Below are 27,652 nucleotides of genomic sequence, written 5' to 3' on the forward strand. Positions count from 1 at the left end.
CTTCGGGCAGAAAACTCCCTAGCATGGTCAATGTTATACAACTAAAACAAATTTCTCATATCCGAGAGAGCACGATTTGCTTAGTGTCAGAAGTGAAACCAGTAACATTGTTAACATCAGCCTAGACGTTCCATTGTAATATGACCTTTTTTTCCTTGCAGATCAACACGCTTCTTCTATTGGACGTCATCAGAGTGTTGCTGACCACTCTGCGCCGAGTCCACACCGACAACTCCTTAACCATAAGGTAACTCTATGAGGCTATCATGGGTACGACATAGGTGTATATTTTGGACTTTAAAATAAACTTTATGGTTCTACAAATATATTACAGATATCCCGACAACAGCAGAAACGAACCACAGGAACATCCATTTGAATACTTTAGAAACAATTCCAAACAGATATAATTTTCAGGATATGGAATATCATACTGCTTTTCTTGAAAGGAGAGTGGATTTAGAAAAAGTCTTCGCTGATTGATTGGTTGATTATTATATTGTGGGCACATCAGGACATAGGCTATTTTCGCCAGTCACACAATACAGGGATAAGCCCCTTAAGCCAGTGGCGTACGCAAGGGGGGGTTACCGGGTTTAAACCCCCCCCTTGAGCTTTTGAAATATTATGGAAAATGGTGTAGAAAAAATTAAAAATGGCTAATTTATCACAGTCAAAGATCTGCGACAGTAATAATAATAATAATAATAATAATTTGAATTATTATTCCCATGCAGCATGAAAAAAAACACAACATTCCAAACACAATCTAAGCGGCCGCAAAGTTCAATTTTGCAAATTTTTTGTGACTCTCGCGAGAATTGTGAAAATTCCTTGCTTCGTCGCAGTGTGCCGACCTTATTGCAAACGTTCTTCCCGGTACTGATTTCACATCCCCTTCTGAACTCTCAAGTGATGCTGAGTCTACATCCACATCATTAAATAATGTTGAAGGGCTTTGTGAATCACCTAGAAGTGATAAATGTGTTGGAATGTCTATAAACTTACTTTTCAACGAAAACATATACTCAGTGGAATTTGGCAACATGTATTCTCGCGCTTCATCATCATCATCATCCTGGGCGAGTTCCATAGGTAAAGGTAATGTAAATTCCCCCGTGCATATAGCACGGTGCTATGAAGGCACACGTAGTGGTGTGGTGGGCCCCAAAGATTCTCGATCTCGAACTATTTTGCAGGTGATGTGATCAGCACCATGCTCCGGCAGCCTTCATCCCCCAGGGTTGCTCTCAGGTACCCATTGCTATGAGGCTGGGTGCGGAGACAAGGCTGGATTAATTTCCAACCAATTCCGGGAATCGAAGCCGGATATCCCAAGAAGTTGTCAGACTAGACCAGCGCGGCTCCTTGAATGAGTTTCATTTTTTGATTATTTCAATAAATTTAATATATTTGCTTGTTTTTATGGATTTTCTTCACACTTAAAATGTCTCACAACCGTTGACTAGACAGTTATTTTGTAACAAAGAAACAAAAGAAATGTAATTTTGTTCTATTTCTTTCATAAATAGCAGCTGCATTAGTAGTAATTATTAGTAGTAATTAAACTAATTAATTAATTATAATAATTATTAATGTATTTATTATTATTAATAATTAAAGTATAATAAAACAATGGTAATGTGAATTTGTAGAAAGTTTTCTAAATAACACCCCCCTTGATGAAATCCTGCGTACGCTACTGCCTTAAGCAAAACAAAACTGAAGACAGGGCCCTAATAAATAATACAATATGTCTGTTAAAATCTTCCGCACTCATTTTTAAGAAACGAAAACAGTCATAGATTCCTTAACAAGAGCTAAAACTAGACTGTTTACGGGAATACATACCACTCTCCATACCCTGGTCAAATGCCGAGGCTGTATGGGACAAACACAGGGCAATACAACCTTACAGAATATTATCTTGGTCGTAGTTCCAGACGTCAGAGTGTCGTTGGCCTGCATGACTGCAGTTAGAATGCAGGAGCGTATATTCTAGGCTAGCTAGTTTATCTCCGAAGCCTGAAGTCGAGAGAATAACATACAGGGGAAAATCGATCAGAAATTGTAAATAATATATTATTCATATCAGTGAGATGATGCTGATTCTGGAGTTGGCAACCTGATTTCTTATGAGTTGGCAACCTGACTTGCTATGTGTTGGCAACCTGATATTTTATTAGTTGGGAACCTGATTTTTTATTAGTTGGGAACCTGATTTCCTATGGGTTGGCAACCTAATTACTTAGGAGTTGGTAAATTTATTTCTATTCATAGCCTAGGACCACGTGACATAGTGAGAAAACCCAGATCTTGAATTCAGTATACGACACTGTTAGAATAATATACTACGAGGAAGTAAGTTTGACTTTTGGTTGCCTTCTTAGGTCACTCCTTAACTTGAGTAGGGATGGCCAAATCCGGATAAAATTTTATCTGGATATCGGATAATTTTCTAACCTGATAATCGAATTGTCCGGATATTCGATATTCAGATTGTCCGGATATCCGATATTCGGATTATCCGAATATTTGGATTATCTGGATGGTCGATTATCTGAAATGACCGTATATCCGAATCTGTGCAATATCCGGACAGTTTAATTGTTTATCCGTTTTACGGGTTATCCACATATTCTTAATTCGTCATTTTCGTATTTCGCATACGCATTTTCCACAAATTCTTCATCCAATCTATTCAATCCGGATTATCCGTTGCATCCAAAACGGATATCGGATAATTTGAAATTCGGATATCCGTTATCCCTAGTCATGAGAAAGTTTTTGCAGTAGATTTATCGGAATCTTAACCCGCATGGCATGGACACTGGTCCTGCCTGTGCAGTCTCATCACAGATAAGGGTATATACCCTTATCTGTGGTCTCATCTACAATCGAACCACAGTTCTTACTCAGAATTTGAACACAGAAAATAAATCATCTTATGATAAGGGTGGTCATCGTTATATAGGGTGTCAACAAAGATGATATCCATGTAGATATATCCAGTGTGAATTTCTTCTTGTAGGCGGACTGCCAAAGCGACTCTGATGTTGTTTCCGGTCTTCGGACTTCACTTCCTGTGCACCATGTTCCAACCAGACACCGAGAGCTGTGACGGCGAGCAAGCTTACTACTTCACATCTTTCCTTCTTCAGTCACTTCAAGGGATAGCAGTTCCCTGCCTCTACTGTTTCTTCAACAACGAGGTGAGGAGCGATTATTACCGTCTGGGCATTAGAACATATGAAAACATACACCTTAGCATTGTTAAATAAATAACAAAATGTTAGAATGTTGTTTTACAAATGTGTCCTTCGAAATTTTAGTTCGAAATACTTGTTCATGGACACTGTAAAAAAATGACTGGAGTCAGTCTAGGAACTTCATCTCCCACCCCATTGCCGTAAAAGATGACAATGGCCATTTTCAGCTATTAATAGTTAACCCTAATTAATGCAATTTTAATGATTGATTTTCTAATTCTAAAAGTATACTACACTCTAATAATTATGCAACTGAGTTGCCACCTAAAGTGGCCCAATAGGACACTTCTTATGGTTTTAATGCGGAATTGGCGTTCTTTAGCACATCCTTGGGTGTCCTGTTCCACCATTTGCTGTCAAACCACACCAAGTGCGGAGGCCTTTAACAGTCGATTAGGTGTGCTACACCAGTTAGAGTGTAACACCTCTTTTGGTGGCAACTCCGTTGGATATTGTTTTGAGTGTAATTTTGGTGCACAAAACTAGAATGAACAAGTGCAATCATTGTCTATATTTATGCAAGATAAAATATTCATATCTAATTGAAAATTCCGTTGCCATAAAGCATTCAAATCTAAATAAAAATATCTTTGCGATAAAATATTCAAATTTAAATAAAAATACGTTGCGATAAGACATCCAAATCTAAACAAAATACATTTGGATAAAACATTCAAATTTAAATAAAAAATACCGTTGCGATAAAATATTAAAATTTAAATAAAAATACGTTGCGATAAAATATACCAATTTAAATAAAAATACCGTTGCGATAAAATATTCAAATTTAAACAAAAATACAGTTGCGATAAAATATTCAAATTTAAATAAAAATACGTTGCGATAAAATATTCAAATTTATATAAAAATACGTTGCGATAAAATATTCAAATTTAAATAAAAATACCGTTGCTTCCCGCTTTGGTAAATTAACAGGCAGACTGTTAAATTTTGACGGCAGAATATTGTAAATTTCACGGCGACTTCTATCTGTAAAGCTGCAGCATTCATGCATTCCTTCTATTTCTCGACAGGTTTCTCACATGCTGAAGAAGACATGGTATGAAGCGAAGGTGAAGATGGACTGTAGGTTTCCTTTAAGAACCCGAAGGGGAACCGATCAGAGGACCATATCGAGTGCCCTGGAACCATCGCTGCCATCCAGCCGGCGACCCAGCTTTAATCCCGGAAGGAGACCTTCCACCCAGAAGCAGCTCATTGCTACACCGAACCACTGCGAGAACGTGGCGGATTTGGAGAAGCAGATAGACCCGGACGTCGACACGCCGATGGTCGACAACTTCGACAACATTAGTATCGGTAGCGGACTTTGAGCCGTGTACTTCAGAGCAAAATGTTAGTGATGCATTCTCAGTGACTACATTAGCAGACTGAGTAAGTGACCACAACAAGCCACGGAGCAAGGCAGTGTACTGATTTGGAGAGTATTTTCTCGGCATACATTATACTGATCGCATTTCCAACTGGCTGCTGAGAAACAATCAGTTGAACTCTCTTCGACTGACATCGGACATTTTCGTGTCACAAGTCACCGAAAGTTCCTGGCGGGACGAAACAAATGAGCGTCGGCTACGCAATGTTGCCAAATGTACTGTAAAACGGGAGAGACGGAGAGAGAGAGAGAGAGTTGATCAGCGCCGTTACTGGATAAAAGTTGCACAATAGTACACAAAGCACGGAACATTAGTACACAAAACACTCAAACGCTCTACAAACAAGCTAATAAAAATAACTTACAAAAACAGACATACGCTCGGCAAGGTTGTAACGGGAGAGGGATGTTACCCCTACAGCTTTTACTTCGAAACTGAGGTTGTTGACACTCATCGAGGAACACACCCTCGAAGACGATTGGTGGACAGATGGAGCTATGTAGATCAGACGCCAGTTGGTCCTGCGACCAGTATAGTTCTTCTGACCCTTGTTGAACACGGTTAAGAAAGAACACACACACTGAACCCAATGCCGGACCTAGGGATTTTGTAAACTGGCCATGAAAGAGGTTTATGTCTGCTATATTAGCAGTGAGCCCTATTTTTTCGCCATATTTTCCTGCATTCGCTGTTATGAGTTCCACCAGTCTTTGGACATACAACTGCTTATCAAGCTGATGATCGAAATCAGGGTATTCACAGTAGAAACACCCACCTGTTGACAAACTTCATAAAAGTTTTATTTGTTTGAAGTATCAAAACCCGTCCGGTTAATCTTTATGGTAACTATACGAAAAAAAAATGGTACCATTACATATTCGTTAATTTTCACAAAATTCCTCGATAACTCTAAAAAAAATGTACTGTGACTAAAAGAATTTGGTCCTGGCGAACAAATAATTTGTTTGTCGTCTATTTAAACAAATGTTTTATTGCTCTCATAGAAACTATAAAAAGAACACCCCCCTCTCAATCCCCACCAACCAACCTGCTGACACGCTTTCATCAAAATACTTCTTCCAGCAGGACAATGCTTCTACCCATAGAGCAGGGGCCCGTCCAGGAAGTCATCACCGATTCGATTCCGTTGTTGATCTCAGATCGGAACGCTCCTAATATAAGAGTAATTTAGAGTGAATTATTCTATGATCCTAATAAATGGTCCAATTAGTATGTAATTGGATTGTACGGAACGTCAAAGTCAGCTTTGAGGGAGCTGTGAAGCGTGTTGCAAGAAACACCTGAGTACATGTACTTTAATGTAAATAAGAATATATGTATATATATAGGCTATATTATATAAATGTATAAAACTGCTATCGCAATATTTATATCTTTTCCTCTATTGTGTTCAGTATTACTGTGTCTAATTTCAGCTTTCCCGTCGCTAGTGTTGCTTACATGTAGATTAGTGGTTCTGATTATTCATTTTTCCATATCCTAACCTTCAACGTGACCTTGCGTCCATATCTGTATTTTCTTAGTGTCTTTTTTTAGCCACTTTTGTCTCATAGTAATGTTTTTCTAAGGTAGGTGAACCAAAGGTGACCCTAGTTAAGCTTCTAGGCCAATTTACAAATCTCTAATGAGAGATACATTTCTGAAATTAAAAGAAATAACTCCTATAACTAATTGACATGTACCAAATGGATATTTTGTAACATTGCTTGTAACTAAAAAAAATTAGAAAATTGTACTTTAGTATTATACCGACTACCTGTTTTCTGGGGAAGCAAAAGAAACACTTATGGACATAATAGGAACACTGTATTTGATTAGGTTAGGTTAGGTTAGGTTAAGTGAGGTACTTATAATAATGAACAATTACACAAAGCAATAAATCACTTGAGCAATGCAATGAGGTAATCAGTATAATACTAAAGGACCAAAAGAGTTACAAAACCGTTACATCTGTTCCGCCCATAGGTCTCAAAGATGGCCCACGCTTGGCTTAGAATATGATGCTTGTGCTGAAGAAAACATATTTTATTCATGCTTATTCACGTTTCTACATCTTATAAGAGAAAATTGTTGGTGTCAAACTTTTGATTGTTGACGCATTATATACAGCAACGACGAATAGCCGACCTCCGTGGAGGACTATCAAACCAGGGGTTCCACAATAACTTAAATAAAATGGCTGCTGGCAGCCCGGAACAGTTCTTTTTCTGCATGGTGCACCTGACGGGGACTGGGTACATTGATGTACTGCCTTTTGTTAGCTGTGTTAAAAACTAATATGATTTTCGTAACATGGGCCACCTTGGGAATACGGGCTATCTTTGGCTCACCTACCTAATTCTTTAAGTTAACGGTAACGATGGTGATGAAGGATGAATTGGTGCCATAGATATTGACTACCAGACATTCTCTTTTCCCAGGACAAGTCTTAACATTCTACCCTTATATCCGTGTCCAGGAGGAATTTGAAAGAAATCATAATTATACTACTTTTTATGCATCGCTTAATTTGCATTAAGAGATGACATCTTTCAAGGATCCCGAAGAGTCGGGAAATTTCAATGGTCGTCTATTAAAAGGGTTTAATTCTCGAAGTATTCTCGACACTGCAAGCATCGGAAATTTCTTAGAACTGACAAGTTTCATTCCAGAAATTGCGAGAACAATCAACTCGGAGGGAAATAGCATGTAGAATTCAAGATTTCTCCAGTGTCTAGAAATCTTGGATATTTCCAAAGGCCTGCATTTTAAACTTTCCAGTCCTGATTCCGTCACGCACTACCTTCCCTGATGTCATTTCTTGTACATATGGGAATTTGTTACCCGTGTATTTATTTAACAATTAAATTTTGAACTGAAAATTTACAATTTTCACATTATTTGTTAATATCCTAGCATTATACGTATTTACTTACTGTCCGACATTTTGGAACAGTGTGTGCTACTCTGCTTAAAGCACGAATGTAACCATAGTCGTTGAAACAGAGACAAGGAATATCTAGGATTCAAACCGAAGAACACTTCCTTCTTTCATTTTATTTTTCATTCCTTTCTCTCTTTCTCTGTCTCTTCCTTCTTTAATTTTTCCATTTCTTTCGTTCTCTTTCTTCTTCCGTTTTCTTTTCTCTTTCTCAGTCTCCTCTTCCTTTTTCTCCATTTATTGCTTTGTCTTTTGTTTTCCGTTCGTTTCTCTGTCTACTCCTTCTTCTTTCTCCTCTCTCTCTTCTTCCTTTCTCCATTTCTTTCTCTCTTCTTCTTCTCTCCATTTCTATCTCTCTCTCTCTTCTTCCGTTCGTCTCTCTAATTCTGTCTCTACCTTCTTATTCCCAATTTCTTTCTCTCTCTGTCTTCTTCCTTTTCTCCATTTCTTTCTCTGTCACTCTTCTTTTTTCTCCATTTCTTTCTTTGTCACTCTTCTTCTTTTTCTCCATTTCTTACTTTCTCTCTCTTCTTCTTCATTTCTTTCGTTCTCTCTCTTCTTATTTTCTCCATTTCGTTCTCTTTTCTCCTCTTCCTTTTTCTCGATTCAGTTCTTTCTCTTTCTTCTTCCGTTTCTATATATATTTTTCTATCTGTCTGCTCCTCCATGTTTTCTCCATTTCTTTCGTTCTTTCTTCTTCCGTTCCTTTCTCTCTATCTCTGTCTCCACCTCCGTTTTCTCAATTTATTTATTTCTCTTTCTTCTTCCGTTCCTCTTCCTCTTTCTCTCTTCCTTCATTTTTCCATTTCCTTCCTTCTTTCTTCTTCCGTTGCATTCTACACATAGCCCAATCTATACGTAAATTACAGTTTTCATGGTTTAAGTACACAATGCAGACTACTGTAAATATTAATTTGCAACACTGTTTCGAAGAAAAAGTGTGATATTTCAATAACGTTGATCCGTTTCCAGCTGAAAACAATCATTTTTACAATAAGAAGAAAATAATTCCAAATTTCTCTTTTAAGCACCATCTGTTGGGAAAATGTAAAACGTAGACGAAAACAATCATTTTTAGCTTTCCCTTAATACATTCATGCTTACATCCATATAAAAGCTTGATCTGGCTTTTTTCCCCCCTGTAATTAGAATACATTGTATTAGACGGGCATCCATGACAGCACATCGCTTCAAGCGTCGAAGGGCAACCGCGAGAACATCAATAAGGGGGCTGTAGCATGTTCTGCATCACAGGAGCGCAACCGTGTTATTGACACGCAAAAGCAACATGTTATGTCGAGATCACTTCCTTTGATCCTTCCGTTCATCTCATTGCAGCCAATTAAATGCTCAGTGGCACACACGAAGGACAATGTTCCCTCGAACGAACTACACGTTTACAAAGGATGAAGTTTGAACTAAATAAATTTGACTTGAGAGACTGGCAACACTGACAGAGAATTTTTCCTTCCTCTCGTGTAACAAACCAAGCTGCAACAGCAGCACAATACCCCAATATAAGTGAGAGTCAGTGGCGGCGACTGGGTTCCAAAACTGAGGTGGCAAGGAATCGAAACTGGGGTGTGGGTACGGACAGTTCACTTTCGTAGATAAGGTTTTGCATAATGCGGGGGCAAAAGAGGCAAAAAGTGGTGTGGGCAACTGCCCTCCTAATCGCCGCCACTGGTGAGAGTAGACGTTGGAATGGCATTTTGAAGGATTTTCAATTACGAATTTTAACACTGCCACAAGATCAAATACATAATTCGATAACATTGATTAAAAAACCACGTTAAAATGATTAAATTCAGTGAGTGAATTTTGCTATGAGGATGTTGTAGGCCAGCACACATTCACGATCTGGACTATTTGTGGAGGTTATGTGAGCAGCACCACGCTCCGGCTATCTTCACCTGCCTCCAGGTACCCGTTTATTAGAGGCTGGCGCTAGGTGAACTCCAGAGGCGGTCAATGTAGGAACATTGTTGGAAAAATTACCACCTTAAATCATCCAACCCGGGAATTGAACTCAGATCTCCCGTGTGGCAGTGGCCCTACTGACTAGACTACCTCGGCTTAGAAGTAGATAGTGGCAGTAACAACATTAAGACATTTCTGAATTTTGTAGTTTTTATGAATTGTTGCTGTGTTAGCCATTTTCTTGTTCTGAAGAAAATAACTTTTATGGAACCAATATTTAAATTAAATTAAGAGTTGATGTAACTTTTTGTATGAATCATTGAATTAGTCGGTGGTCTCAGATCTGTGACACACGGCCACGAGTGCCAGAGTAGCTAGTCGCCAGTGTAATCGCCCACACTTTCTTATGTTTTGTTGTGTTTCAGCAAATTTTCTGTATTGCACGCTACTGTAGCATAATGTGACTAAGACTAATATCGCGGCTGCTGATACAGTGATGATTATGTATGATTTTCAAAGCATTCATAATTTATTCACTCCAATGCCAACGCTCCATCAGAAGACAACTGTTGCACTACAAAAGTTCATAATTTCAGCTTTTCCCTTCGCAAGATGGCGCCGTGTTGTGAACATATACAACTCTTCAAGTGCAGTCTTATTTTTCTGTTAGCTTTGTTTATTATGACGTATGCAACATTTAAAATATCAGAGTAGTTACTAAGTTACACAAATATACCCGTGGAGAAAGATTTTTACTATTACTAAGTGTCTACAAAAGTTATTATAAGACTCGTCTGGCTGGGGTCTACAAAGCTCTAAGTACACTTCGAAATGTAGTTCAAAGAAATGGAAAATGAAGACTCAACTCCACGACAAAGTATCACCATCTTATTAAAAAAAATGGCATGTCAGGAACAACAGCAGACGTTCTCTGTGTCTCTTCGCTGACACCAGACCATGGTCTAACTTCCAGAATACACATCGATCAGATTCAGCAAAAGTCAACCAGAGGCTAGGAGAACTAGACTGCACAATATCTTCAGAAACCTAGGGCTATCATTGGAGACTAGCATGAGGATCTACAAGACAATGGTACGACCAGCCATACTATGCCCATATATATTTCCCAGTGGAGCACAACAGCCAAATCCAGCTTGCATAAACTTCAAGTTCTCCAAAACAAGGCAGCGAGAATAATAAACGGGCACAGCCGATAAACCAGCAGATCCAGAATGACCTGGAGCTAGAAGCTCTGCAAAACATCACAACCAAAGTTAAATCCTTCTGGAGCAGCATAAGAACACATTCTAATCCAGCAGCACTGGTACACAGAATAGTCACCACCAGGGCTTCATGTCCCTGGTAACATCTTCCTTGCAATGGTCTTTCAGTCCATGTAAGGTAAGGACCACAGCCTCAACACAAGATGGACTGCAAGCGACAGGCACAGAGATCGCAGAATCATCCATACTGCAAGAACGATCCAATACCAATTGAAGTCAAGGAAACGACACTTGACAACAATCGCCAGATACTCAGTCACTGAGTCTACACTTTCTGCACTATATTTCCCCCCTGTTTCTGCCAATCCATTATGTTCATCAGTAATTGAAGTGCTGGGCTATAATGAGTCCATCACAGATTGAAGTGATGAAATAATGAATGCGAATGAATTCGCAGATTTACAGCCATGAAGCAAGGACCGTGACCTTTTCACGCAAGAGATGTTATACGATAAAGCGCTGTTTCATTCCAATCGTTCCATTGATTACGATTTTTCCTTCCCACTATATTGTCTCGAAGGCGCTAAAGAACCTTGTAACGCTGAAGCTAACAATGGAAGAGATTCGTGGCCTCATAACAATCCGCAACTTCATCAAGTCATGTCTATTATTAACAATAATGCTTAACAATATAAAGGCGCTGCGCAATAATGAATAGCTTGTTTCTTTTGGTTTCAGGTTATATGAGTAGGACGTTCTTCAAGGTTTTCAACAGAAGCAATTAAAGATGGGCCCGAATTTAGCGCCGAGGGGATACAGCCACGGGCTTCTTCTACAAAAGGGCCTCCCGTGGAGAAAATGCTTTGAAAAGGACCACGAAATGAAAAGAGGAAACATTTGTAGCATAATTATTAAAAAAAATATATACTAACCATTAGAAAAAACTTGGCCTAATAGTTATAACTGAAGTTGTATGCGGCAGCCTGATGATAACGTTAGCTTCGGTCTGAACTGAAGGCAAGTGCTTGTCCCAAGTTTGAAATGAATTGAACTACGGGTAACTAATTTCGTCAGCTTTAAATATTCATAGATTTTGTACTCGTGAGTGTTTCAACAATATTTTACACTAATTACTCGTTACTAAAATATGTAAAATATGAGCTTCGTAAGTCGGCCTTCGTGGCGGAGTGATTACACAGCGCGCCCCTGCCTGCATATGGGTGTTTTTGATTGATTGATTTTATTTTACTAAGCTTTTCTTCCACTTTTGGCTAATCGCGATGATGAGGATGAGTGATGATATGATGAAATTTGTGAAGGGACACTCGCGAAGTACACCCATGCCGGGATTCGAACCCGATACACCTGGCATTGTAGCGCGCTGTGCTAACCGCATGGGTGTTCTCTGCGAGTGTCCATCAATTTTATCATATCGTTCTCATCGTCACGATAAGCCAGAAGTGACAGAAAAGCGACGCTAAATATCAAAACTCAATTCAACCCAATTCATCTCGCACAAACCGAGCTGGCATGTTTAGTACGTATAAAATTTCAAAAAAATATTGTACAGGTATAACTGCGTTACATGTAAATAGTACACACCATCTCTCTGGGTTATATAAAGCCATCTCCAATTCCAACTTCGTCCATGGGAGCTCTGACGTCACAGCACAATGTAGTGAATACTCTGCCACTTGTTCTTGATACTAAGACGTTACTCAGTGTAAGGTAAAGTGGGGCAGGACTTTGGCACTTACACTGTTTGATGGATCCACTCGAAGATACTTTTATTCCAAACTGCTGAAAGTTTTAGCAAGAGAAAAGTAAGAGCACAGTATTGCGCAGATGACACAGAGAATACAGTCTTAAGAGACCCGCAGATGTCGCCTCGAGGGTTGCTGGCTTCCGCAATGTACTACACAGATGCAGTCTCTTAGCACCTACGCAAGAAAGCTGTTACTTATCAGTTTTCCAGTTTCCTGTCGCCCTATCATATTCTTTCTGGCTTGAGCAACCAGCTTGCACTTGCGTTCCGTGCAGTGTGAGCTTCCCGCCTGTAAAGTTGAAGTCCTGATTCGAACTCCACTTTACTTCAAAGAAAGTTCCGAAAGCTCAGTGTGCCTCTGAAGTCCACATGGAGCCAAATATATCCACCCCTGAAACCTTTCCCACGAATAGCGTCCGTTTTAGGACCTGACAGCTCTTGTCAAGTTTACATGGAGTAAATGAGATGTTACCAGTTCACTTTCTTTATAGATTTCATAACGTGAGCTTTCGGTTACCTTTGCCAGGTTATTTTTTTTATACAATATGGAGACCTTGGGAGTGTAACGTGGTAGCAGTTCGTGTTGGATGTCTAAAAACTGCAGGTAAACGTGACAACAGAAAAACAGGTGTTGGCTCGAGCTATGTCAAAGATACCGAACTGGCGTTCCGATCAGGGCTTTAACTAAACACGACACCCGAAGGCCAGTAAGTAGCGGGGCATGAGTGAGGGAACCACGTGCGGCCAGAGCTTATCACGGTTTTTTCTGCCATGATAACAATGCCACCCTGCACAGCTGCTCACGAATCAGATGACGTCAGGTTTCCCACTGCGCGAACGCGACCGACGAAGCCTCCTGTCTAGCTCTCTCCCTTATTTCTAATACATTATCGCTGTTCCCTCTGCATTCCACACGTGCATACGAGAGCGCTCTTTCACAAGTACGGCGAGTTGCCTAGTCCTGCTGTAGGGAAATAAATAAAGTAAAAATTCAGTCTGGGTATCGTAGGGAGAAATGATAATTTGTGAACAGTACAGCCCAAGTTCCTTGATCTTAAAATTGTTAAGCAGTACTATACTGTTAATTTTGTACTATTTAGTATCATGTTTATACACCTCTTTTCTCCTGGCCTTCAATTTTAAATTTTTAGACATTTTGATCTGTGCCCAGGACCATCCTTCTTATTTTTATTTTTGTTATTTAGTTTCGCCTTTCTGCCAATTTTGGCTAATCACGACGATGAGGATGAGTAATGATTAGATGAAATTGATGTAGAGAGCGCCCATGCTCAGACCGGGATTCGAACCCGGTACCTTTGAAGTCGTAACTCGCTATGTTAAACACTCCGACACTGAGGTCGGCTGTGCGGGACAAATTTACTACTAAATGCTTGCGAAATCGTTGGACGCATAATGTTTTGAACCCTACATTAAATATTTGAAAAATACGTGTGGTTCCGTTGATGTATGCAAGAGATATTTTAACGTATTTCACCAATTTTTTTGTCTCCAACGCTAACACCGAAATAATCCGAAAGGAAATATTTTGCGCGAAGCTAAGGGAATTTCTCAGTGCCAAGGTGATAGTAATGACGTACTTGAAACAACTTAATTGAGAGAAGAAAAGATAATTAGACCAATTGTGTGAACTGAAATCCGTCACAAGGTTAATACAAGAGCAATAATATTGAAATTGAACATGTTGGTTCCCAAGCTCCATTTCTTAGGTGGAACAAATAACGCTTAGACGGGGAAAAAATTTATTCAGCGGAAACTCACCATTTTTTTTAACTCAGCATTCTTATGGTGATCAAGTTTTGTTTGCCTACATTTCAGGCGTCAGAAAATTCACGTAAGTATGGAAAACTACTTTACGTGAAACCCTTGCCTTAGTCAATCTGCCTGTTGTCCCCTTTCACGCTTAATCCGTACAGCACTTACCCCTTTCGCGCTCAATCTGTCTGGCTGTTGTCCATTTCGCGCTTAATCTGTCGAGCTGTTGTCCCTTTCGCTCTATATCCGCCTTGTTGTTGTCCCCTTCGAGCTTAATTCGATTAGCGCTTGACCCTATGGCGCTCAATCTGGCCGACTGTTATCCTTTTCGCGCTTAATCCGTGTAGTACGTGCCCCTTTCACGCTAAATTTGTACGGCAGTTGTCCCTTTCGCGCTTAATTCGCTTTACTGTTGTCTCTTTGGTGCTTGATCCACCTGGCTGATGTTGCTTTCGCACTTAAGGCGTCATTCTGTTGTCCCCCTCGCACTTAGTCCATATAGCACTTGCACTTTAACACTTAGTCTGTGTAGCACTTTACCCTTTCGCTCTTAATCCGTGCATTGCTTTCCCCTTTCGCTCTTAATCCGTATAGCGCTTTCCCCTTTCGCTCTTAATCCGTATAGTGCTTGCCCTTTTCGCTCTTAATCCGTGCAGTGCTTGCCCCTTTCGCTCTTAATCCGTATAGCGCTTTCCCCTTTCGCTCTTAATCCGTATAGTGCTTGCCCTTTTCGCTCTTAATCCGTGCAGTGCTTGCCCCTTTCGCTCTTAATCCGTATAGCGCTTTCCCCTTTCGCTCTTAATCCGTATAGTGCTTGCCCTTTTCGCTCATAATCCGTGCAGTGCATTCCCCTTTCGCTCTTAATCCGTATAGCGCTTTCCCCTTTCGCTCTTAATCCGTATAGTGCTTGCCCTTTTCGCTCTTAATCAGTGCAGTGCATTCCCCTTTCGCTCTTAATCCGTATAGCGCTTTCCCCTTTCGCTCTTAATCCGTGCATTGCTTGCCCCTTTCGCTCTTAATCCGTATAGCGCTTTCCCCTTTCGCTCTTAATCCGTGCATTGCTTGCCCCTTTCGCTCTTAATCCGTATAGTGCTTTCCCCTTTCGCTCTTAATCCGTATAGTGCTTGCCCTTTTCGCTCTTAATCCGTGCATTGCTTGCCCCTTTCGCTCTTAATCCGTATAGTGCTTTCCCCTTTCGCTCTTAATCCGTATAGTGCTTGCCCTTTTCGCTCTTAATCCGTGCAGTGCATTCCCCTTTCGCTCTTAATCCGTATAGCGCTTTCCCCTTTCGCTCTTAATCCGTGCAGTGCTTTCCCCTTTCGCTCTTAATCCGTATAGCGCTTTCCCCTTTCGCTCTTAATCCGTATAGCGCTTTCCCCTTTCGCTCTTAATCCGTATAGCGCATTCCCCTTTCGCTCTTAATCCGTATAGTGCTTGCCCTTTTCGCTCTTAATCCGTGTAGTGCTTGCCCCTTTCGCTCTTAATCCGTATAGCAGCTTTCACCTTTCGCTCTTAATCCGTATAGCGCTTTCCCCTTTCGCTCTTAATCCGTATAGTGCTTGCCCTTTTCGCTCTTAATCCGTGTAGTGCTTGCCCCTTTCGCTCTTAATCCGTATAGCAGCTTTCCCCTTTCGTTCTTAATCCGTATAGCAGCTTTCCCCTTTCGCTCTTAATCCGTATAGTGCTTGCCCTTTTCGCTCTTAATCCGTGTAGTGCTTGCCCCTTTCGCTCTTAATCCGTATAGCAGCTTTCCCCTTTCGCTCTTAATCCGTATAGCGCTTTCCCCTTTCGCTCTTAATCCGTATAGTGCTTGCCCTTTTCGCTCTTAATCCGTGTAGTGCTTTCCCCTTTCGCTCCAAATCCGTATAGCAGCTTTCCCCTTTCGCTCTTAATCCGTATAGCGCTTTCCCCTTTCGCTCTTAATCCGTATAGTGCTTGCCCTTTTCGCTCTTAATCCGTGTAGTGCTTGCCCCTTTCGCGCTCAATCAGTCTGACTGTTGACCTTTTCTCCCTTAACACCTTCATATCTTCGCCTAACGTTCTCTTTAGCGCCAAGTCTGTACCGCGGTTGTTCCCACCGCACCGTCATCTACCGTGAGAGATCACAGAGGATGAGGAGCAGACTACACACACACAAAGGCCATGCGTCCGCCCTTGAAAGCTTGCCTTGAAACACGTCGACTCACGTGTTGCAACCAGCCACACACACGCCGCTTAGACTCCGTTCGAAACAGAGCCTCGAGTGTGTATACGGTGACCCACTCGACGTACGTAAGGTGTCCACAAGTCGCAGAGGCGGCAACACTTCAGGTGAGTGACATTCCGTTGTTTCTCTCACGTAAATTATTACGTCAGGTCCTGGGATGCACTCGGTAATAACTGAGCAACAATTTTCTTTGGCAATTGTTGGCAAGAAAGACATTGCAATTAGTTATATTGTTGAGTAACTTCAAATGCAAGTTATCTTTTAAAAATATATACGTAACTCATTTAAAGTTTTACAAGTTTTTTTTAACGAAAATAACTCAGGGTACCTGGCATGTACTACGTTTCTGTATACATGCAGTCCTCGGGTTACAGGGGGAAATAACAGGGGGAAGGCAGTGGACAAAGTAAGCTTGGGCAAGTACAGGGGTTTAACCAGAATTGTCAATTAGGGATGTAAACTCTGTTTTAGGGGGTAAACAGCGCTTGAAGTGGAAAATGTTAGGTGGGGAATGTTTGGGGTTAGCTCGGCGGATGCTTACATGGGGGTGTCTTGCAAAAATATTGCTAGCCGGGGGGATACCCCCGCATCACCCCTCACTTGGAGCACTGGGTGCGAAGATGTATTTTGTGCTAAAATGACCATAAATCTGACTTTTACTGAATTTTAGGGGGTGTTAAGGGGGGAGGTGTTGAGGGTGTGTATATAAATCACTGGGATGGGCTATTAAGATGTGGGCTACTTGAACTGCTTGAAGTACTACATAGCCTCCGTAACGTTTGTTAGCATAGCCTCCAATGACATCAGGTATCCCGGGTTTGAATCCTGTGGAAGGCATTGGTATTTTCGATTCTAATCATGCAAAGGAGCAAAAAGTCAAAGATAAACATTTAGAAAGATAATAGAGACATACCAACACTAAAAAAACGATTATCACTCCCATCAAAGAGTTCGTTTTCTGGTGGCAACTCTGAGATGTTGCTGTCGACACAACATTATGATGGCAATGGAAGGTACTTAAATAAGAAGAGACCACGCGTCACCCGAAAAAAAACAAAAAAAACCCACCGCTTGACAGGCCCTGGGTCTCAAAGGAAAGAAAAACATAATTTTATCTCACTGCTTAAGTTTTAATGCATCGATGGGTGCGTGTATAAGAAACCAACAGGAAAAATCATATAGATTGTCTCAAACGTGCGAGCTCCTTTTCTTCCAAACAATTGTTCAAGCATTTAAGAGAAATCCGATTAACAATACATTACAGAAAAGAAATTGTAAGCGAAGCGAGCAAGAAAATTTTCAGATCCAAATTTTTGCAAAATGAAAACAATTTTGATGAAATATGGCGCAAAAATTTTAATGATTTTAATGGAATGTCATGGCATTCTCTTCTACAATTTTTTACATTTATATCGTTCGACGTTCAGGGCTAACTCCCCTAGCTACGGCTCTGAACTTGACAAGACTGCAAGAACATTTTACGAAACGTATTTTTATTTGTATAAAATTTGAAATCGAGGGGGCAATTGCAGCTCTGTGTCCCCTGCAGGTGTTCTTGGCCGTCTGGAAGAAATAATGCTACTCTTAGATTCTGCTAGTCTTGCTTTCCTTTACTTCCATGTTTATCCCCCCAAATTGATTTCCGTCCAAGGATGGGGGGCCAATGCCCCCTATCGTCTGTGGTTGCGCCACAGCACCACCTTTCACCGTAGTTCCTTTGAACTTTCATTGGCTTTGAAATACTTCATTTTCTTTAAGAGTATAATATCGTTTAATAACGGCGATAAGATTCCTGTATCTTAAATTTCTAGGTGAAAATATAATAATATAGGGACATGAACGTCTGGAAGGGGGCCAAGGATGGCCACATATCCCCTTACAAACAGAATGTCAACCTAAAAGTACATTTTCACACGTATAATTTATTTCAGTCATAATAATTTACATTAATTATTATAATGGGGATGCAGGAATGCGATAATTTCAAATTCAAGAGGTGTTTTTTGAGGGGGCAACACTATTATCGGGGTAATATGCCCCATGGAAAAATATCTTCCTTGTTCTTCAGTGGAAAAAAATTTGCAGACGTTCATGATTAGGCGGGGCATTGGCCCCCCTTGCCCCTCCTTGTGCAAGCCTATGGCTACAATCCTTCGAAATAGGCATCCAAGGTCAATTGGACATTATTTCTACTGCTATTCAAACGCTAGGTTTTGGGAGAACAAATCTCTCGTCTTCGTGTGAACAATTTATTTTTGTCGGAGATGGGGATCGAACCTACAAATCTAGTGAGCTAACCAATTACTCCGCGAAGAACACCTCTAAATATCCACAAACCGTAGAGATTACTAACTTAAACAAACAAACTATTAATAAACAACCTAAAAGCACAAATAGAAAATATACTACTGTGACAAAAAAAGTTCAATTTCATCCCCCCCCCCCTCGTCACACCTGTTAGCAGTGGCGGCGATTAGGGGACAGTTCCCCCCTCCACTTTTCGCCACTTTTGCCCCACACAAAACCTTATATACTGTATTTGCCCCCTAGTTTTGGCACCTTGCCCCCCCCCCCCTCCCGGTTTTGGAACCCAATCGCCGACACTGCTTGTTAGCAACATGCTACTCACGTTCTGACGCAAATATTTTTATGAACTTTGAATGCTTGAATTAAAAACTTGTTCAAGATGCAGTTAATATTTCTTGCTCTCAAATGTGATGTAAACAAACAGTGATAACACTTCCGACATTGTGAAACTGTAATTTCATTGTTTGTGAACACATCATTGTTGTTGGGTAAAATTGTAGTAGTAAATAAACTTGCTTGCTTTATCACACATTTAAAATTATGTGAAGATGTTGAAATTTTGAGGAAACTTTTCTGCAGGCTCTATGAGTTTATGAGTACTATAATTCTCCCTGAATATAGGTAATAAAAAATATGGAACAGTAGAATAGGCAGGAGAGGAAGGAACCGTCGTTGTCTATTCATGCAGCTGCTAGAGTCAGGTTGTTTTCATAACGTCTCTAGCTCATTGTGCAAGTCAGCGAGCTTGCTGACAGTGGAGAGCCTGTGCAACAGGGCATGGGATAGGTGCTGCGTTGAAATAACGTCAGCGAATCACCGGGATCCACGCTTCTGATAGGAAGGTTAGGCCGGTGTAACTCGCTTTCGAGCTGCAAATGCAGAACAGAGAGATGTTACGAAAATAATCGCACTATACCTTCCTCTTCGCTGCAAAGATGGGTAGACAATGCTGGTTCCTTCCTGCCATCATGAAATAGGCAAGGTTTCGCATTGAATTTCGGGTTCTCCTCTCTGTCTAGCCTTCTACCTCATAGTTCAGAGTAAACAGAGCTGCTCAATTCGCACAATATGTTAATACAAGGATCCTCACTCTTGCCTCCTTCCAATGGCCGTTCGCAGTTCATGATTTGCAAATCTCTTTCTCCCGCCAACTTGCATTTCCACTCTTAAACGTTTTTACACGATCCACGTGTTGGCCTTGACTGAAATAATTGGCCTGCAGGTTAAATAAGTCAATCCGGTTTTCCTCCACTTCCGTTTTCCACCTTGGGCCGCTTTCGTTCTTATGTAAGCGATTGGCATCCTGCAACACTTCCTCCAGCAGCATTCCAAGCGCAATCATCATGTGAACCTTGACTTTCGATGTTATTTTATTTTCCTAAATTCAGTTTTGACTAATCGTATTATTTCTCTTGCATTTACTAGGGACGTTCAATATATAAGTTTCCCTGTGCTATAAAATATTGTATAAAGCAATGCCATTAAAAAGAAGCACATGGTTGACAAGCGACATCCTTTGTCTACAAGGAACAACAATCGATTCGTTATCAGACGTGAAGGCGCATGCGCTCAAGGGCGAAAAGTAAATGCTTGTTCGGAAAACGCGGGCTCGCGTCATAAGGAGTTCAGAAGCATGGATGCTAAGGGCGTTCTGCTTATGGACTTTTTGGAACGAGGAAGAACAATTAATGCTGACCGTTATTTTCAAACATTGGATAAACTGAAAAACGCAATTCGACATAAGCGACCAGGTCTCCTGTCAGCTGGTGTCATTCTTCTTGACGATGGCGCTCGCCCCCACTCAGCAGTGCAAACACAACACAAAATTGAAGAATTGGGGTGGGAACGGCTGCCCACCCTCCATACAGCCCCGATTTAGCGCCGAGTGGTTTCCATCTTTTTCCGGTGTTAAAGTCTGAATGGCAAGGTTACCATTTCGAAACAGATGAAGAAGTGAAGCGGAATGTGAGAATAGTGCTCAATAGCCAGAGCCCTGATTTTCTTGCAAAGGGTATGGACAAATTGGTGCAACGGTGGAACAAATGCCTGAATCTCTATGGGGATTATGTGGAGAAGTGATGAAGGATCCTCCTACACATGTATGTATAGTTTTCTAATGTATCTTAAAAATATATTTTTTTTACAGCATAGGGAAACTTATATATTGAACGACCCACGTAGCTCAAATCTTATTTACCCGCAGTTTCTAAAAGTGTAATACCAAGTTACGCCTTGTTTTATCTCTGGCTATTACTACGTTTGACCTATTTGCCATTGTCATTGCTGTTAATATTGAGTGAGTACATCGTTATTGTAATTGCGTTGAGAAATAGTCGTTATATGCAACAGAAATTACAATACATTTTTGTCATTCAAATACCGCAAGCTTCAGTAAAATCGGACTGTTGTTTCCTGAGATACAGCTTTTCAACATCAATATGAACCTTTTAGACATACTTACAAATCCGTTTATAAATCAGAAGAAACTCAAGTGTCAACTTCACTTCCACGTAGTACACCCCTTGTTGCAGACTAACGATGCTCTGGCGTCTGAACTCACAGCAAGTAAATTTCCTGGGTTGTATCAGGTCCGTGTGTTTGTGGCAGTGCTTTTCATCTTATCGCCGGTCATCCTCATTGTCGCGATTAAATCCGTTCGGTAAAAACACTTTTGAATTTCAGAAAAATCGAAAAATGTACATGATCAACAATAAGCGAAGCCCATTTCCGCATTCTAGAAGCTTCTTAAGAATGTAGTACACTCGATGGATTCTGCCAGAAAGTTCCAGATGCTAACAACACGACCAGACACATAACGAATAGACCACCGTGGGTCCATAAAATACAGGGTAATCCAAAACGAATGGTGCAACTTTACACAGTTATTATGACGTTACTATTTATGATAGAAAATCATATATATTACAATAGTAATATAGTAATATAATGAGACAATGGAACTCTTAGCGAAGATGCAACATTGCAAACAAATCCACAACTGCCGAGCTAGAACAAATGAACAATTACAGAAAATTTCTTACTCACCTCTTCTCTATTCCAACTCAGTGAGCTTCTCCTAGATCCTTCAGTCGCATATCACTAGGTGCACGAAGTGGATACGTACGGGCGAGTGTGTTCTACTTTTCTGCGGTGCGTCTGAAACAGAATTTTAGGAGCTGGAAAAGATAAATGTTTGAATAAACAAAACACGTTTGGTTACGTTTATCGGCAACCATAAAAAAATATATTCTTTACCAAATTTGGTAACTTTTACCAAATTATTTCGTAACTCTAAACAAACATGTACGATTACTAAAATAGTTTGGTTCTATGGAACAATTATTTATTTGTCGCCTATTTGAACTAATATTTGGTGACCAAAATCCACTATTTTTGGTTGTTTCAACCATTTTCCACTGTTAATCAATAAAACGAGGTCTATTTAATAATATTCTTCCAATACAAATTGCAAATTGATCTATTTTTTCATATTTTTGGAAATATCCTTAACTGAGCAGGAAAGACTGCGAATGTGGGCGTGATATTTTCACAGTGGCTGTAAACTTTATGAAACAATGATCTAGAATATCCTAAAGAATTGCTTTTCTGAACACATTTTATTTTCTTGCAATTTTAAATCGTATTAACCGACCATCAAAAACTTTCAGCCTCAGAAATTTGTCGTATATTTGCTTATTGGAAACTCAACTTGCATATGCATAAAAACACATTCAGAAGAGGAAAAAAGGGGTAAAATATTGTGTAAAACTTCTATATTCAATTCAAAGCAAACTTTGACATTACTAATCACGTCACAATGATTGGAAATCAGTGCGAACCGCTTCGTTATATGACCACTGGGAACTGAAATCGGAACAATTGTCTCAAATCAAGTGACATTTGACCAACTCGGGCTATGTGCGACCTCCTTGAGTGAAAGGAGTGCCTTTGGTTCACAGTTCTCGAAGGAAAGCAGAGTCGATGCGTGAACAGCACCAAAGTCCGGAAGAGATCCATTAAGTGGGTCCGCCAAATTCTTCGTGCACACCCACGGATAAGGTTACATAACACAATCCCTGGGCACTCTCTAGGACTCATCTTCCTCTTGTCTGCAGAAGGCCGAAAGAACCACGTGGTTCTTTTGGATTTATAGACTGGTTTGGTCTTTGGATGATGTGAGCCTCTGTTACGAAAGACCATGTCTGTATGCACCACACGTCTGGCATGCATCTGTGTCGCATGCAAATAAAATGCAAAAGGTTCAGTCGTTTTGCATTTTTTGTGTGTGTTAGATCCCATTAAGGGTTCTCTTCAGTGGTTACTTGGTATGTTGGTGCTAAGGACAAAGTCTAGTTGCTTTTGATTGACTCCACACTCACTTCTACAAGCCGTTCGAGAGTAGAGGGACACACACACATGTGGAAGCAATCTTAAATGCATCTTCAGTTACTGGTAAGTACTATATTGATAAATTCAAATTCAATTTACGCCTTTGGAATAGCTTACTACGTCTGTTTACTTCCTTGCACGTTATTTTTTTTTTATTTAGTTTATTTTACTTCGCTTTTCTGACACTAAGATGAGGATGAATGGTGATAAGGTGAAATTGATGAAGGGACAAACGCAAATATATATATATATATAAGGACACAAGTTCAGACGCCAGAGCCTTGTTAGTCTGCAAAAGGCAGCTCAGGGTGTGCTACTTTAGCAATTCGATGGGTTCCGTTTAGGTAATGCCTTACGTTCTCTATGCCAGTAAATGTAAAATATGGAATATATATATATATATATATATATATATTAAATAATTAGACATTCGTGAAGGTACATATAGTCTAGGTTTTTGCATATTTTCAATATCAATTAATTGCTGGGAAAGGAACAAGAAAGTGGAAGGAAGCGTCTGGATCTTCACTTAAGGTTCCATCTCAGCATTGAACCAGTTTATCCAGAATTGTCCACCTGCGCCTCCTTAGCGAACTGCGTCGACTCACAAACTTGCCACCTCCCTTTGTGAGTTTCATCCAATCTTCACTCGTTCTTATTGTCGCAATTAACCTACCAGGACAGCAAGACAGAGTAAAAGAAGATTACAGGACAGGAATTTTCAATGTAGAGACATAAGTACGTTTGTACGGGGGTGTAAAGGTGAATTCAGCACCAAAATGGCTACAGATCAGACACTTGTGAATAATATAAAATAGTGTGTTCATGATTGTGTGGATATAGCACTCGACGGAAAATCCTTAATAAGTGTAGGAGGTCGTGGAATTTGAACCTGCATCCTTGCGAACGGAAACTATAGAGGGAAATGGTATATAGACTGCAAAAGTTGGTCTTGGAGTAACAGTTAGGTGTCACTACAACTCAATTAGCAGCATAAAGCAACTTCCTAATATGCAGTGATCATATTTAACCAGTGCCGCCAGTAGGAATGTTGAGATACCTCCTGTCCAAGGCTGTACTGTCTTGTATTAACATGCTTGTTTACAGCTTCCAGATGAAAGCAGCTCTTGTTCTGGTGGTGCTGTGGTGTGCTGTTTGCACTGGCAGGAGGGCTGAGTTGAGGCAAGCGGGCATCAGAACGGCCGCCAATTTTTATACCAGCTTCGCTTCTCTCTTCCATGTCGAACCAAGGCTTGAGGTAGGTACTTCCAACAAACAGACTTAATTAAGAGTTACTTATGTCAAATAACTACGAAATAATCTAACAAATTCCTACATTGCACTAGTAGTCCAGGACCTGGCTATAGTTCTGTAGGAGAGTTTGAGTATAGATATTTTTATGCACTAATGCATAGTAGGTGTCCAAATAAGTATTTTTGACTTGGGTGGACATCCGCCACCTGGTACATTTTCCCGCTATGACGTCATCAAAGATGGCGGCCACTCAATCACAAAACCGCTCATATCTCTGTTAATACTTGACCAATTTTGCTGGAAATTGAGTCAGTATCCTGTACCTATTTAGAAGGTGAATAGAAATGATTTGTAAACCGTTTTGTCTGTTGTTTATTGTTCTTCTAGTTTTTTACATAAAAAAGATCCATAGATACTTTCATTTAATATATATTGCAATAATTCAATATTACTGTTGAGTTTGTTTTTAAGTTCACATTATGCACAGAAAGGCTCATCGAGACTGGACCTACAGTTTTAATGTGGGATCCGAAACACTGTGCGATGTGCTTCCACCTTGAAACGAACCCGGGACCTTCAGCAAAAGAGAGAAGCATCAACAAGCAATAACGTATCAGGGCAGGGGCGCCGACTTGTCAAAATTATTGGGGGGGGGGCTCTGATCACTGAAATAAATGAATGAATGACTCACTCCCTCCCTTTTTAAAAATAAAAATTACGGCTTCGTATAGCAGTTTTTAAGCAGCTATTAAATGCATTCATGCAAATGAAATGTAACATGAAAAACGTTTAGAAAATGTTTCAAAGTCTCTTTATGTCTTTTGTGTCTGCTCATTTGTGTTTTATATAACAATTAACATTTTTATTGAAAAGTATATATTTACATTAAGAGACCAACCTGAGTTTTATGCCGGCCTCGGTAGCCGAGCATGTTGGGTGGTCGACTCAACTCGCTTTGATCCAGAGGTCTCGGGTTAGAGTTCCGGCGAGGGCATGGGTGTGTTTTAATGTTCGCAACAGACATGTGATGGGTTGCAAATAACCCATAAAATAACGAATATTTACAATATTTAACAGTTTTATTTAATTATTTACATAAAGGCTAACACAAATCGCAGGAAAATAGTTTTACTTTTTTCTTCTTGCTACAATATTTTACTTTTTAAATTTAATTTTGCAATAATAAAAAAAATAGCATGTACACTAAGATATAAAGTGACATACACAACAAAAACATATGAATATGATTTTAAAATAAACCAAAGTTGCTCTATGCAGTGAGTTACTTTTTTTATGAACTCATTAACGAGCGGTCTCAGGTCCAAATTATCAAGCATAGTTTGAGTACTGCTAAGCTGCTTAGTCTCTTCTGCCACATTGTAGATCTCAAATATGTCTTTATTCGGCTAATAGCACTAAATGACCTTTCGGCTGTGGCTGTAGTCACTGGCACAGTGTGGAGGACCATCATGAATTTGGTAACTTCAGGCAGAAACTCCTGGAGGGTGCTGTCTTCCAAAAGAAACTTCCTTATGTCACGCATTGTAGTTAGAAACACTTTCTTCTGTTTGGCGATATCACCAAGCATGGACATGTGTAAGGAGAGCCTATCGGCATCCAAATCTTGGCGAAAGAATTCTCGCGTTTGCTGAAAGTTTGTTGTGCAACTGTTGACAGTTGAGATGCATTCACTCTCTACGGCTGTTAATTTTTGTAGTCCTGTAGATCCATGTCCTTGTTTAACACATGATTTTGCTGTGTCACACGTTAGTGTATATTGATGTATAATACTATTTTGGAGTGTAGAACTTGTGATGTTTGGCAGCATCAGGATTTTCAAGTCTCTTAGGGACGTGACGCTGCCAGGGCAATTCTGGCTCATCAACGAGGCTGGGTTTGCCCTCTGTGCATTTCAACCAGAACAACTGAAAACACATTCGCTTTTCTTGAAAGATGTCAGTCAAGTATTTTAGTTTTGATTCCACTTCTGTAGCACCAATGCGTGGAGACTGCATCTTACAGTTTACCTCTTCTATTGGACCCATCACATGGCAGTAGAGGGAGAGAAAGAAAAATGTCTTGAAGTGAAGCATTGTTTCCAGGCATCCAGCATATTTTAATGCTGCGTCAGTAGAATCTTCTTCAGAAAATTTCTCAAGAAACTTGAGAACGTTTTCATAGTTCCTTAAGATCTGTTGGATACTGGAGACTCAACGTCCACCGACGAGGGCAAAGTGGTCGCAGTCCAGTATGGCCAGCCTTCTCATTCACATCAATAATATTCCAAAATATTTGCATTCTTTTAGGGAATTCCCAAACAGTCTTTAACAAGTTGTTGGCTAAATTCATTATGTCTCTGATTAATATATGTATAATAGTAAATAATAATTATATACTTAGTACATAGTAATAAGTCGTGTGTTTTGCTGTCTCCAGTCATAGCCCCCCCAAAGTTGATGGTTTAGCGGTCTCAGCCCCCCCAAAGTTGATGGTCTAGAACATTTCAAATGTGTATTTAAAGTTAAGTTCATGTGGCACAATTCAGAGTAAACTTTACAAGAGAAGAAAAATAATACATTAAATCTTCTTAAGCAAGATTATTTGAGGGGGCTCTGTCCCCACATCATTAACATTGGGGGGGCTCGAGCCTCCCTAAGCCCCATGGAGTCGGCGCCTATGTATCAGGGAATTGTGTATTCAGGAGACCAATTTCCCGTTTGTGTTGGGCGGAACGTGGTTAAATAGGGCATTGACTCCCCACAATTTTCAATACCTTGGAGGAAATTTTACAACATAAAACACAAACATATTGACCGATTGAATTCTTTGTACTTCGCTTCTCTACCACTTTGGGCTAATCGCGAAGATGAGGATGAGTGATGATATGATGGAATTAATGAAGGGACACTCACAAAGAACACCCATGCCCAGGCTAGGATTCGAACCCGGACACCTATAATTATATGTAGCTTAATTTCTGCTGCTAGAGAAAGATGAAGGGAACTATGCAGAGGTTCATATAGAAGGGTCTATGGCCAGGAAATAGGTTATAGTTGTTACGATAGATCTTTGAATCTCAATAACTTGCATTAATTAGGTGCTTTACTGGCCCGCTTGTAGACAGGGTTGTTAAAAGGTCCAGAATCCATAAATTCTAATAGGTTATATTGGGTTCCGCTGCAGGACCGGAACCTTTTTCTCGCACAACTTA

At 40.2% G+C, this 27,652-nt stretch overlaps 2 protein-coding genes across 3 annotated transcripts in view; both read left to right on the top strand.

Moving 5' to 3' along the window:
• The window catches only part of LOC145995268 (corticotropin-releasing factor receptor 2-like), a 46,739-nt gene extending 40,812 nt beyond the window's left edge, over positions 1 to 5,927 (top strand). The window contains exons 8-10 of the mRNA XM_083131852.1: positions 162 to 247; positions 3,032 to 3,212; positions 4,304 to 5,927. Coding sequence (XP_082987978.1) covers positions 162 to 247; positions 3,032 to 3,212; positions 4,304 to 4,603 — 567 coding nt within the window. The 3' untranslated portion in view covers positions 4,604 to 5,927. The remainder of the gene's footprint in view (positions 1 to 161; positions 248 to 3,031; positions 3,213 to 4,303) is intronic.
• A 10,580-nt stretch (positions 5,928 to 16,507) lies between these two features.
• Positions 16,508 to 27,652, top strand: part of LOC145995269 (phospholipase B1, membrane-associated-like) — a 32,758-nt gene continuing 21,613 nt past the window's right edge. Inside the window, exons 1-2 of one of the 2 annotated variants that reach the window (XM_083131853.1) lie at positions 16,508 to 16,595; positions 24,295 to 24,445. In XM_083131853.1, coding sequence (XP_082987979.1) covers positions 24,302 to 24,445 — 144 coding nt within the window. In that variant the 5' untranslated portion in view covers positions 16,508 to 16,595; positions 24,295 to 24,301. Of the gene's footprint in view, positions 16,596 to 23,119; positions 23,251 to 24,294; positions 24,446 to 27,652 lie in introns of those variants that run through there. The other variant, XM_083131854.1, reaches the window with a different exon arrangement.

This window comes from Lepisma saccharinum, chromosome 11 (genome assembly GCF_977018435.1).
Source record: "Lepisma saccharinum chromosome 11, izLepSacc3.1, whole genome shotgun sequence".
Taxonomy (NCBI): Eukaryota; Metazoa; Arthropoda; class Insecta; order Zygentoma; family Lepismatidae; genus Lepisma; species Lepisma saccharinum.